The sequence below is a fragment of the Euprymna scolopes genome, chromosome 40, assembly GCF_053919585.1.
Source record: "Euprymna scolopes isolate OS-2025 chromosome 40, ASM5391958v1, whole genome shotgun sequence".
In the NCBI taxonomy this organism is placed as follows: domain Eukaryota; kingdom Metazoa; phylum Mollusca; class Cephalopoda; order Sepiida; family Sepiolidae; genus Euprymna; species Euprymna scolopes.
Genome location: NC_136521.1, coordinates 4,688,328 through 4,702,013, shown reverse-complemented (window position 1 = coordinate 4,702,013; position 13,686 = coordinate 4,688,328). Strand labels below are relative to the sequence as shown.

At 35.0% G+C, this 13,686-nt stretch overlaps 1 protein-coding gene across 13 annotated transcripts in view; it reads left to right on the top strand.

Moving 5' to 3' along the window:
* The window catches only part of LOC145265357 (plexin-A4-like), a 1,096,693-nt gene that overhangs the window by 860,240 nt on the left and 222,767 nt on the right, over window positions 1–13,686 (top strand). For all 13 annotated transcript variants that reach the window (XM_080121138.1, XM_080121137.1, XM_080121136.1 and 10 more), the window contains one exon: window positions 4,096–4,197. In XM_080121138.1, the coding sequence (XP_079977264.1) occupies window positions 4,096–4,197 (102 nt within the window). The remainder of the gene's footprint in view (window positions 1–4,095; window positions 4,198–13,686) is intronic.

The following is a 13,686-nucleotide window of genomic DNA, read 5'->3' as shown; positions in this document are numbered from 1 at the left end:
GCCGCCCAACTCCCTATATAGTACCCCTGTAGCTTATGTCGCTGATAGTAACCCCCTACTTTAAACTGGCAATGTGTCTTGTTTCGGGTGAAAATGTAATTAAAAAAAAAATTAATATCAAGGATATGAATTCGTCTTTTTTTTTTCTTTTTTTTTTTTTTTTTTGAAGTTGTTCATTCGTTGCCTGATCGTACAATACGCTTAAATAAGATATTTTAATTTATGCATATTGCTTATGTATTAGAATCAATCCTCCATTGATTATTATATATTACGAGGAATAATTTGCTCGGTGGACTAGTTCGCAAAATAATAATAATAATATAATAATAATATAATAATAAAATAATAAAAATAATAATAATAAAAATAATAATAATAAAAATAATAATAATAAAAATAATAATAATAAAAATAATAATAATAAAATAATAATAATAATAATAATAATGTCGTTCATCAAATTCCATCTGTGTTTGTGTAAAATATCATGTCAGCTGATCTTTGGGCTTGACGACGAATGCCCTGGAAAAGTCACTTCTGATTAATGTTTAGTTTTAAAATATTCAAATAAAGAAATAATTTGCGGCGATTTTAAATGGTACCTCTTCTTTTATCGTAAACTAGCAATCGGTGCCCGGCGTTGCCCAGGTGTTTTGAAGAGTATGCTGAGGAAAAAAAAACGGTCAATTTTTTTAAACTTTGACCCCTATTATGACCTCTTAACATTTATTGTTTAGGGATGAAGTAAAGTTAATAAGTTAGATCCATGTCCAAGGAATCTATATATAAAATATCACGTGTTCAGACCTTAAATTGTAGGAGGAGTTTGGTAGAGTTCTCAAAGGTCTAATTGTTGAATATTGACCAGTTAATCGCCAAATTTCTGTCGAAAACCTATCACATCGATTTTCCCAAATCTCAGTACCCTGTATATCAAATTTCGAATCTGTAGGCTTAAAATTGACAGAGTTTTAGCGTAGGGAAATGCACACAGACACACAGACACTATCACTTATACATATATATAAACATAAACATCATATATATAAGGATAATAGTACGCCATATATATAACAAAAGACCATTATTTACTGAAGTGAAAGGAAAACCCGGGGGAACTTTACCCAAAAATAAATCTATATTTTTTTGTGTGTATTGATAGTCTGGTACTTATACAGTTTAGTGACGACATTAAAAAATGGAAATATTGAAAAAAAAATTTTATTGTACGTAACTGTTATAGACTGAAGTTCTCCAAAAAAAAATTTCACTTCATTTGATCAAGTAGTTTTTTTTTTTTTTACAGCGAAAAACAATGATTTATCACGGCTACGTCAACGTGGCCATTTTGGAAATGTTATTGCAGGCCCAGGAATTCCCCAAGGGTAGGTAACTGCCGTACATAGCAGAATACCTCCATTTTAGGCCAATCTAGCCCTTTTTTTCCCCCACCAGAATGAGTTTTTTTTTTTTTTATTGCGAAGACAGATGCCATTTTGGGGGTGTTTTTTTTTTCTAATTTGTAACAGAAGTAAATAAACGAAGTTTCGAAGTTATCCATGCGTGTCCAACTGAGCATGTTTCGAAAATAATCTCGTATAAAAATTCTTCAATTCTTTGCATTCTTCAATTTCTTTGCATATTCAATAGTATTCTTTTAAAAAAAAAAAAAACGCAAAAAAATTGCAGATTTAAAAAAAAAAAAGAAAAAAACGTAAAAAAATTGCAGATGTGTTGTGCGCATCTCAATATGGCGAGAAAAAAAAGGCTAGATTGCGAAATTTGGCCTAAAATGGAGGTATTCTGCTGGGTACATTTCCAAAATAGCCACGTTGACGTCGTCGTGATAAATAATTGTTTTTCGCTGTAAGAACAAACTACTTGATCAAATGAAGTGAAATTTTTGTTCGGAGAACTTCAGTCTATAACAGTTACGTACAATTAAATTTTTTTTCAATATTTCCATTTTTTAATGTCGTCAATAAACTGTATAAGTATCGATAGTCTTATCAACACCCCTTTTTTCTATTTATTTAAAAAGAAAATACAACTTTATACAAATTCCCTATTAGTTTCTGTTTCGGTTCTCTTATACGATGATCATCTTTATTTAACTATTACGTGTAATTATATGCATACAGATAATTTATATGATTTATATTTGCGTAATATTTGCGTAGAAATGAAGAAAACTAAATTTACTGTGTATTTATCGTGTTGCCATAACAACGTGACGTAGCCAAGGACGGTAGTGGACGTGAGTGTGTGTGCGTGTGTGCGCGTGTTTTCGTGCTGTATTGTTTGTAGTAGTAGTAGTACTAATAATCTCTCCAGCGTTTGCTTTCTTGTTGTGTGAATGGCGGACGTTGAGTCGGAGGTTGGATTGTGGAGTTTCGCATTTTTGTAATTTGTAAATGGCAAGTTAGAAAAAAATTAAACCCTTCCAAGATGGACAATCAATAAGACCAAAATATTTTATGGTAAAGTTAAGAGCGTAAGAACTATACTTTTTTAGGAGATGTGATTATTGGATTAGCCAATCAGAAATCGTCTGTGGCACACACATCTCTGTTTTTATAGATATATAGATAGATAGATTGAACTCATCATTAAGTGGGTATCCATAGTCTGTCAAAAACTGAAGGAGCCTGTTTATTATTATTATTATTAGTAGTAGTAGTAGTAGTAGTAGTAGTAGTAGTAGCAGTAGTAGTAGTAGTATTAAGAAGAAGAATTTTAGAATTATTATTATTATTGGCTGACAAGGAGCTTTCACACGGGTCATAAAGGATTTCTCCTTGAGAACAATCTGTGGTGTTCCCTGGAAGCTGAGTGACAACACATCTCCCCAGATGTCCAGTACTCTCCATTCGATAATATTTGCAAATGAATTTGCATTATCGCAACATCCGTTTACCATTGATTTCTCGCTAGCAGCGGCCATTGGTCCCCATTGGAGTTTGAGTGGCAATAAGCCTCCCCAAGGTACCAGTTGTCTTGGCATTTGTCCAGCGGAGGTCTGGTCAGCACTCTCTCCTCAGTCTTTCCATCCTCCTTGAGCCTTCTCAGCTATTTGGCATCATTCTTTGGATGGTGATTGGGAATGGGGATGGAGAACTTATATAGATATGCGGCTTCAATGCTCTTGGTTCCAATGTAACCTCCGGCCTTCTTCAGGTGTATAATTTTCCGTAAGGACCTGTGACACATTAGTTGGAGTACTTGGAAAAATCAATTGTAAAAGTGACCTTCCCTTGAAGGTTCAATGTACAGTGCAGGCGACAAAAAAAAAAAAATGCAATTGAGAATTATTTAGAACCACTATCCACTCATGGCTGACGGAACAAGAGCATGCTACCCCATAAAGTAAATAAAGGGTTCTGGTCGAAATTCAGTCCTAATTCAGAGTTCGACGAACATTCCTATATTTGACAAGATACACCTGAAGAAGGTCGGAGGTTACATCGACTGAAACATTGTGAAAATGACACTCAAGATGAGAACAGTAGTCGGATGAATCCAAATAATACAAATAACCAATCCTTATCTCAAAAATTCAGAAACGTTAAAATGCTCAATGGTTCAGCAGGTTTTATTCGAACGATTGTTTTCAAATGTGAAATATATCCCTTCAGCTCCCAGTTAGTGTTGGATATTCAGAATAGAAATATGAATCGTTTTGTCACCTTTTAATTGCAGTTATTCCATTCGTAAATTAGTCGTAGGCTGCTTTTGGTTGTCTGGTATTATAGTCTGGTTTCCAGATAATGTTAGTTCATCAGGAGAGAATATGCACTGTTTCCGGGCCATCTTTAGAGCTTTTTTTGCATACTGTTTCATCCCCACCCATCCTACCTTACTGGAGTGAGGCTAATATTACCCTGCAATTAAAACGGCCTATGAACGGAACTCTTTATTTAATCTATGAGGGTGGCATGATCTTGTTTTGTCATCTGTGTAGATTCCCGAGTCTGATGTAAAAATTCTTGACAAGACGAGGTACATGTAAGGAAAGTCGATGGTTATATGTATTTAATGGACAATTTTGCAAAGAATATTTTTTAATGGTTTTTTTTTTTTTCTTTTTTGCAGGATTTCCAAAAAGATTTTAGTTGTCTCTTCAAATTAACCCCCCATATTCAGGTTCCGGCCCGGAGAACCTCAAGAGACGTCATAAGCTGTGCTCCTGTATTCGTAAGTAATTCCTTTATTTCAGTTTAAAATGTCTTTTTATGACCAAACAACCCTGTGCGCCATCCACTAGTATATGAATCATGATTCACTCTAGACGTCAACTGAGCCAGTTTTCCTCAGGCGGCAGCCACTTTTCAGTGTTATTATGTACGAATCTGGAAAGAAAATGCCAGCTAATTCCTCAAGGAATTTATTATACAGGGTATTCCAAAAGTCTTGGGCACATTTTCCAGTTGCTAATGAGATGACCTCAACATGCTTGAAAACTGGTTAATGAACAAATTGAATGTGAAAGAGTCTGATAACTTCATTTTCCCACAGAATGGGATGCCACCACAGGGCTAGACAGTTTCTGAACACAACACTGCCAGACAAATGGATTGGACGATCTGGACAAAATAATCACGGTCTCATGCCCTGGCCTCCCAGATCTCCAGATCTCACACCCTGCGATTTTTTTGTGTGGTGATTTGTGAAAAGACTGGTCTATGTACCTTCCATTTCAAGAAACGTGGATGAGCTGAAGGCCCGAATAACAGAAGCTGTTGCAACCATTGACAATGCAATGCTGGGACGCGTTTGGCAAGAATTAGACTATTAGCTTGGTGCGTGTCATGTGATTAATGGTGTTCACGTTGAACATCTTTGAACATTCGATAAAAGAACTTGAGATTACAAGCTTTCTGAACATACCAGCTGCATTTTTATATCCTTAATAATTCTTGAGATATTCAATGTCAAAATGTGCCCAAGACTTCTGGAACACCCTATTGATTGATTAATTACTTTGATTGTTAATTATGAATTAAATAAAAAAAAAAAACATACATTGTCTGTTTCGTATAAGATTCATATTGGAAGTCATATTGACGATTGACAAAAAAAATCAATTAAGACATAGGTATTTTTAGTTTTAACAAAGACACGCAATAAACCGTTTGTCTTTATTTACATAATCAGACGAAGGGAGAGAAATACATGTAAAAAAAACAACTCCGAAGTCTTAAATGATGCGTCATCTCAAAATTCCAGACAAGGGGAGGCAACCTTTCACATGGTTCAAGGGAGATAACTGTTGCAGTTTTCACGGCATGAAAACTCGACTAACATTGACAAATTTGCAATACACCCTGTATAACAAAAATGTCTGTATGTTCAGTGAAGAATGGGCTGGTCAAAGGAGAAAGAGGGAGCAGGAAAAAAGAAAAAGACAGATTGAGATAGGTAGAGGGATTGAGACGTGCATGCAAGTATTTTTTCTAAAACTTAGACATTAAGACAAGTACGATAACCATTAGAGGAGCTTGCCACAATCTTTAATTTCAAGTCTGTAGATTAAAAATTCGTTGAGTATATAGATTGAGAAGCGTCATCACACACACATACGTTCTCACTTTTATAGATGTATAGATAGATAAACGGATATATTTTAAAAAGATCCAAATTATCATTCCAGATTTTTTTTTTTTTATTGCCTTTTCACTCCAAACAAGGCACATTGCCACTTTGATGTAGGAGGCTACTATCAGGGGGGTAAGCTACAGGGGTATTATGTAGGGAGTTGGGCAGCAAGATGTCGGTTCACGTTACACTTGAACTTCTGCATGTCAGTACAGTTGGAGAAGCAGGGACCCAGAAGGGAATTCCAAAGTCTAGTGGTTCTGGAGAAGAAACTACTGGAGTAGAAAGCTCTCTTACATCTAGGAATTTCTACTGTGTAGGGGTGGGATTTAGCTGCTTGTCGAGTTGGTCAGGGGTATTTACATCGAGGGGGCACAAGTGCTTGCAGTTCGTCAGAGCATTCACCATTAAAATACTTGTAGAACAGGCAGAAGGATGCAACATTTCGTCGATGGGACAAAGGCTGAAGCTTAGATTACAGTTCAGGACCTACCAGGTTGGCAACTCTCTTTGGAACCTTGTCTAGTAGCAGATGCACCATCCCAAATATGACAACAATACTCCATACATGGGCGAATGGTGGCCTTATAGAGGTACAGGATACATTCGGGCGTTAGTAGCTTTCTAGCACGGTAGAGAGAGCCTACCTTCTTCGCGGCGGTCCTGGTAGTGCTCTGAATGTAATTGTTCCAACTTATGTTTCCTGTGAACATTAGGCCGAGGGGTTTTAAAGAAGTACTTTCAGATAATGAGTCTTTGGCCATTGCTATTTAAACGAGAACTCCATCTGACAAGATAGGTAGAAATAAAAGCTTTAATAAAAAAAAATATATTACTTTAGCTCCAGGCAACGCGGTGTATCCCTGCTTGTAATATCTAAATATCTAATATATATATATATATATATATATATATATATATATATATATATATATATATATATGTGTGTGTGTGTGTGTGAACGTTTCTGTGTGTGTCTGTGTACATTTCCCTACACAATAACTCTGTCAAGTTTCAGTCTACAGACTCGAAATTTGATATACAGGGTACTGAGATCTTTATAATCCGTTTTCGGCCAGAAATTTGGCGTTTAAAGGGGTCAAAGTTCAACGATCTGACCTTTGAGAACTCTACCAAACTCCTCCGCCGATTTTGGGTATAAACAATTGAAATTTTAGATATAGGTTGCTTGGACATGGATCTAACTTAATAACTTGATTTGAGTCCAAAACAACAAATGTTAAGGGGTCATAGTAGGATTCAAAGTTAAAAAAAAAAAAAATTGACCGCTTTTTTTTTTTTTTTTTTGCTCAACATATACCTCCAAACACCCGGGAAACGCCGGACTGAAATGCTAGTATACACACACACACACACACACACACACACACACACACACACACACACACACACATATATATATAGGGATGTATTTTAAGACTAAATAATTCAAATAATTATCACTCCTATAACAATGATTTCATCCGACAAAATACGTAGAGATAGAAGCTTGAATAAAAGATCGATTTAAAAGAAGGAAATATATATAGAGATATATTTTAAAAGATTAAAATAATTATCACTACTCCAATATTTAGACAAGGACTTCATCCGTCAAGTAAAATAAAAAAAAAAAAATAATAATTAAAAAATTAAAAAAAAATAAAAAATAATCGATTGAATTTAGAACGAACATTTAGCACCCCAACCCATTATTGTTATCGAATGTTTCCGCAATTTTCCCAGTTTTACCAATAAATTTGACATACAAGAGATTTTTTTTTTTTTATCAAAATCACGATTTTGTTTATCGGAATATTGGTGAAATCGCTTTTCTCAGAATTGAGAGGTTTTCGATGAGATTTAACTCCCACAGCGAGAGAAAGAAGGGGGGGGGGTCTCTGCAGGGGTGTACACTGAACGGTTCCCAGGAGAAAACGCAAAGCTCCTGATTAAAAGCATCATCATTGCCGTTCAATGGATGTCACAAATGCTCAATATGGCTGCGCGAAAATTCCCATGATGTTCGCTCTCTTCAATCGACTCCATATTGAAAAAAAAACTAATAAGTTTTTTGGGTTTTTTTTTATTGACATGCCAAACATGTTGCTTGAAAAGATGAAGGATCACAAACTCTAATTAACTTTACACGTTGGAGAGTTGCGCACATATCTGCGCATCTAATAGCCTTTTGCTTTTCTTTTTTTTTATTCCTTTATTATCTTTTTCCCATTCTTATTATTACTCCCCTTTTTTTTTTACTTTTTTCTTTTTTTTAATTTTCTTTCTCATTTTTCTTTTCTCTTTTCCTTCCTTTTTACCTTTTTTTCTTTTCCTCGTTTCCTTTCTTTTCCTCGTTTCCTTTCTTTTCCTCGTTTCCTTTCTTTTCCTCCCTTTCTTTTCCTCCCTTTCTTTTCCTCCCTTTCTTTTCTCCCTTTCATTTCCTCCCTTTCATTTCCTCCCTTTCCTTTCCTCCCTTTCCTTTCCTCCCTTTCTTTTCCTCCCTTTCTTTTCCTCCCTTTTCCCCCCCTTTCTTTTCTCCCTTCCTTTTCTCCCTTTCCTTTTTCCCCTTTCCTTTTTCCCCTTTCCTTTTTCCCCTTTCCTGTTTCCCCTTTCCTTTTTCCCCTTTCCTTTTCTCCCCTTTACTTTTTTCCCCTTTCCTTTTTTCCCCTTTCCTTTTTTCCCCTTTCCTATTTTCCCCTTTCCTATTTTCCCCTTTCCTATTTTCCCCTTTACTTTTTTCCCCTTTACTTTTTTCCCCTTTACTTTTTTCCCCTTTACTTTTTTCCCCTTTACTTTTTCCCCCTTTACTTTTTCCCCCTTTGCTTTTTTCCCCTTTACTTTTTTCTTTCCTTTCTTTTTTCCCTTTCTTTTTTCCCTTTCCTTTTTCCCTTTCCTTTTTCCCTTTCCTTTTTCCCTTTCCTTTTTCCCTTTCCTTTTTCCCTTTCCTTTTTTCTTCCCTTTCCTTTTTTCTTCCCTTTCCTTTTTTCTTCCCTTTCCTTTTTTCTTCCCTTTCCTTTTTTCTTCCCTTTCCTTTTTTCTTCCCTTTCCTTTTTTCTTCCCTTTCCTTTTTTCTTTCCTTTCCTTTTTTCTTTCCTTTCCTTTTTTCTTCCCTTTCCTTTTTTCTTCCCTTTCCTTTTTTCTTCCCTTTCCTTTTTTCTTCCCTTTCCTTTTTTCTTCCCTTTCCTTTTTTCTTCCCTTTCCTTTTTTCTTCCCTTTCCTTTTTTCTTTCCTTTCCTTTTTTCTTTCCTTTCCTTTTTTCTTTCCTTTCCTTTTTTCTTTCCTTTCCTTTTTTCTTTCCTTTCCTGTTTTCTTCCCTTTCCTGTTTTCTTCCCTTTCCTTTTTTCTTTCCTTTCCTTTTTTCTTCCCTTTCCTTTTTTCTTCCCTTTCCTTTTTTCTTCCCTTTCCTTTTTTCTTTCCTTTCCTTTTTTCTTTCCTTTCCTTTTTTCTTCCCTTTCCTTTTTTCTTCCCTTTCCTTTTTTCTTCCCTTTCCTTTTTTCTTCCCTTTCCTTTTTTCTTCCCTTTCCTTTTTTCTTCCCTTTCCTTTTTTCTTCCCTTTCCTTTTTTCTTCCCTTTCCTTTTTTCTTCCCTTTCCTTTTTTCTTTCCTTTCCTTTTTTCTTCCCTTTCCTTTTTTCTTCCCTTTCCTTTTTTCTTTCCTTTCCTTTTTTCTTTCCTTTCCTTTTTTCTTTCCTTTCCTTTTTTCTTTCCTTTCCTTTTTTCTTCCCTTTCCTTTTTTCTTTCCTTTCCTTTTTTCTCTCTTTTGCTTTTCTTATTCTTTTTTTATTCTTTTATCTTTTTCCTATTCTTATTATCCCCCCCTTTTTTTATTTTTTTTATTTCTTTTTTCTTATTTTTCCTTTTTTCTCTCCTTTGTCTTTTCTTTTTTCTCTTATTTCCTTTTTCTTTTGACTTTATATTTTCATTGTTTTCCATTTCTTTTACTTTTCTATGTTTTTCTTTTTTCTGCGAATCTATTAGTTTTCCTATTCCTTTTATTCTTTTTATCATTTTTTTTTTAAATTTCCATTATTCTTCCTTTTTTTACTTTGTTTATTTTAATTTTCTTTCATTTTTTGTTTTTATATTTTCCTTGTTTTTCTTTTTATTTTTGTATTCTTTTTCTATTTTTTTCTGCGAATCTAATAGTTTTTTTTTAATTCTTTTTAAATTATTCTTCGCGTTATTTTTCTTTTTTACTTATTCTTTTAAATTTCTTTTAATGTTTCGTATCTTATTCTTTGTCATTTTCTTTCTTCTGTTCCTCCTTTTTTTTCTCAGTTTTTTATTTTCTCCTTTTTCTTTATTTTTCAATTTTCTGAATTTCTTTTTTTTTTTTTTACATTTTTTATTTTAATTGATTCCCTTTTTTTTCTTTTTTCGTTTTTGTTTCTTTTCTTTCCTTTTTCACTTTCCTATGTTTCTTTTTAATTTTTTTTCTTTTTTTACATTTTTCATTCCTTTAATTTTTTTTTATTTTATTTTCTCTTTCCTTTCTATTTTTACTCTTTTTTTCTTTTTACATATTTTTTTTTTTACATTTTACATTCTTTTAATTCGTATTTTTCCTGTCTTTTTCTTTGTCTTTTCTTTTTCTCTTTTTTCCTTTTTATTGTCTTTCCTCTTTCTTTTTTCTTTTTTCCCCTTTCTCCTGTGTCTTTTTTATTTTTTTGAGTCTTTTAATTTTTATTTTCTCTTTCGTGTCTTTTTCTTTATTTTCTTTTGTTTTTTCTTTTTTCGTTTTCTTTCTTTTTCTTTCTTTTTCGTTTAATTCTTTTCTCCTTTTTATTATTTCCTTTTTTCTTTTTACCTTTTCTTTTTTTTTCATTTTCTTCTATTGCATTTTTCTAATTTTTTTTTTTACTTTCCCCATTTCTTACTCCTCCTTTTCTTCCTTTATTTTTTTCCATTCGAAATAAAAAAAAAATGTCAGTCATAAAATGGTTGCAAACATTATACAAAAAATATTTATGATGCTAATGCACTTACTGATCCGCGCTATTTTTTTAAATCGTATTTCCACGTTTAATTAAAGTTTTATGGGTGTTTTTTTATTCAATTGTAAGGTTAAAGTACAGAATAGGTACAAAACATCCTCCCCTCCCCATGTTAAGAATGGCTTTTTAAATAATAACGTTATTATTTCAGCACGGATCACTCTCCGCATGAGTACCATTTTTTTTTTTTTTACACAGTGGTCACCACTTATCAAGGCCCAGAAGCCACTCAGGGATAAGGGTTATTGCAAGTACATTACGTTAGTGTGGAGATTTGATGACGTGTTTACTTAAGGGGACGGTTCATTCGGAATTTGTTAACGTTGGACTTGAACACATCCAAGTTTTAGTCAGGTGGGAAGCAGGCAGATGGAACAGAGTTCCACAGGCGTGCAGTTCTAAGAAAGAAGCTTTGTTCATGGAATCCACGTTTTGATTTAGGCACAGATATAGAGTGGGGGAAATTTTTCACAGTGGATTCAGCTAGACGGGCGTTTTTTGTGAAAGATTGGCGAGGGGGGCCCAGAGATTGGAGTTCAGACGAGCACCTGCCATGGAAATAACGATAAAACAAGGATAGGCTCGCAACGTCTCTTCTGTGGGAGAGAGGTTGCAGGGTAGAGAAAAAGGCATCCCCCACTAAGCCACAAAGTCTATTTTGTACTCTGTCAAGGCAGGATAGGCTGTTTTTAGCAGCTCCTGCCCAGATATGGCAGCAGTATTCCATCCTTGGACGTACTTGGCTTTTATATAGATAGAGAATTGCATCAGTAGTGGGATATCTTCTGGAGCAGTAGAAGGATCCCACCATCTTTCCAGCGACCTTGGCAACAGACTTGATGTACGTGTTCCATTTCAGATCACGAGTAAAGGTCAAATCCAGAAGCTTGTCAAAACACGGGGCCTCTCCCAGACGAGAGCCATCCATCCCAATTGATGCCATATAATGTAATTTTCCAACGATTTTTCTCTCAATTATTACATTTAATATAAGAATTAAAACAGAATTCTGATGTTTTCCTCTGTTTATCAATAAAATTACGTGTTCTGTTTGTGTATTTCCCGCATCTACGTGACTTATGAATTTTCTGTTAATCAATTATCGGAACAAAAAGTTTAATAACATAAAGTATAAAAAAAAATAACGTTTTAAAAATTGTAAACAAATAATCGAATTACGAAATTATATCAACCAGAATGCATTTCGGTTTATCCGTAAGCAGGTCAGCCCGTTTCATCTTTCATTAACAGTAACAGTGAACAGTATTGACCACTCTCCCACCGCGAGAGGATGTGACACAAGGTCGGAAGATGGGGAAATGGGCCAGCTCTCCAAGAGTAGGCGCACTCTGGCCCTGCAAAAATAAGTCTTAGCAACCTCTCGGCATTATCCGGTAAGGGCGCCTCAGGCAACCAAGGATGAACTTGCTCCTCCTGAAAGCTGGGAAGGAAGATCTGGGATGATGGACCTCCTAGGGCTACACAGAACGTTTTGCATCAATCTGACAACAAAAAGGCCACTGAAATGGTCCAGATTCAGTCAGACTGCTTGTTGAGGTCATGACCTCGACTTACGTGTAGAACGAAGTACACTGACCAATCCAAGAGTCGTATTAGGTTGGTGCAAAAATAATGTCGTTTTTTACGTTTAACTTATATAAAAACAAGTTAAGCATGCATGGTTCGCCGTGAGTGCACAGTGAACGAGGCATAAAAAAAGACTACGTTCAGCAATTGCCCCCCCCCTCCCATTTAGCCCCAAAAGTCCCCAGGCGACGTCAAATCCTGGTGAAAATTAACAAACGGTGCAGTTTTAGGCCTTATGTAAATTTAGGCTTTATGTAAATTTGAGTTCTGCGCCATGCAAAAAAAGAAATGACAAAGTCCTTCATTTGTCCCCATTTTGACCCAAAAGTCCCCAAGGCCTTAACATATTTAAATATGAGTTCAGCACCATGCAAAACTGCTAAATAGACATACACAGAAAATTTTGGACAAATATGGTAAAATAGTCAAAAAAAAAATGGAGCGTTTTGAAAATCCTAAACAATAATCGAATTACGAACTTATATCCACCAGAATGCATTTTGGTTTATCCGTAGACAGGTCAGCCCGTTTCATCTTTTGTTAAGAGTAATAGAGAACAGGTATTTACTACTCTCCCACTGCGAGAGGATGTGACACAAGGTCGTTAAGCGGGGAAACATGTGTAACTAAGGAGACAAAAAAAAAAACGGTAACAAAAACATATACGAGTAACAAAAGGAGTTTATAGCTAAAATAGCGAAATAAATAAATGACGTTTCGAAGCTGAATACAACAACAACAACAAATCTTAAATTTAAAAACAATAAAAACAAACGTGCATTCAAGTGGCGACCCATCGTAGCTCATCGGTAGAACGCTAGACTTCGGATGCTGGTATCATGATTCTGTACTTGCTATAACCTATGCTAATGCCGGATGGAATCTAGAAATAATAATAAAATAAATAACAAATCTATAAAAGTGAAATTGTTTGTGTGTGTACATTTCTCTACCAAACTACTCTGTCATAAATAAATGGATAAAACAGGGGAGGGTAGAGCGGTGGCCCTTGATATATCTAAGGCTTTTGACAGGGTATGGCACGATGGTCTTCTAAGGAAAATTAGATCATATGGAATCACTGGAAGATTTCATAACGTAATTAAATCCTTCTTAAGTAATAGAAAAATCAAAGTTGTCCTCGACGGTCGTACATCCAAACAATATGACATAAATGCGGGAGTACCTCAGGGGTCTATCCTTGGACCTCTATTACTCCTGATATTCATAAACGACCTCCCTAATAAAATTGTTTCGGAGATGGGTATATTTGCCGATGACACCACGCTCTATAACAGATATGAGGGGAAAACAAATGAACACATATCCAAGGAAATGGCAGAAACACTAGAGGATGACCTCCAATCCATAGTGGAATGGGGACAAAAATGGTTGGTCACATTCAATGCTGCTAAGACTAAGCTTGTTTCATTCAATAACTACAAGAAACCTTCTCTACCACCAATAGCAATGGCCAAGAACACATTGCCTGAAAGTACTTCTTTG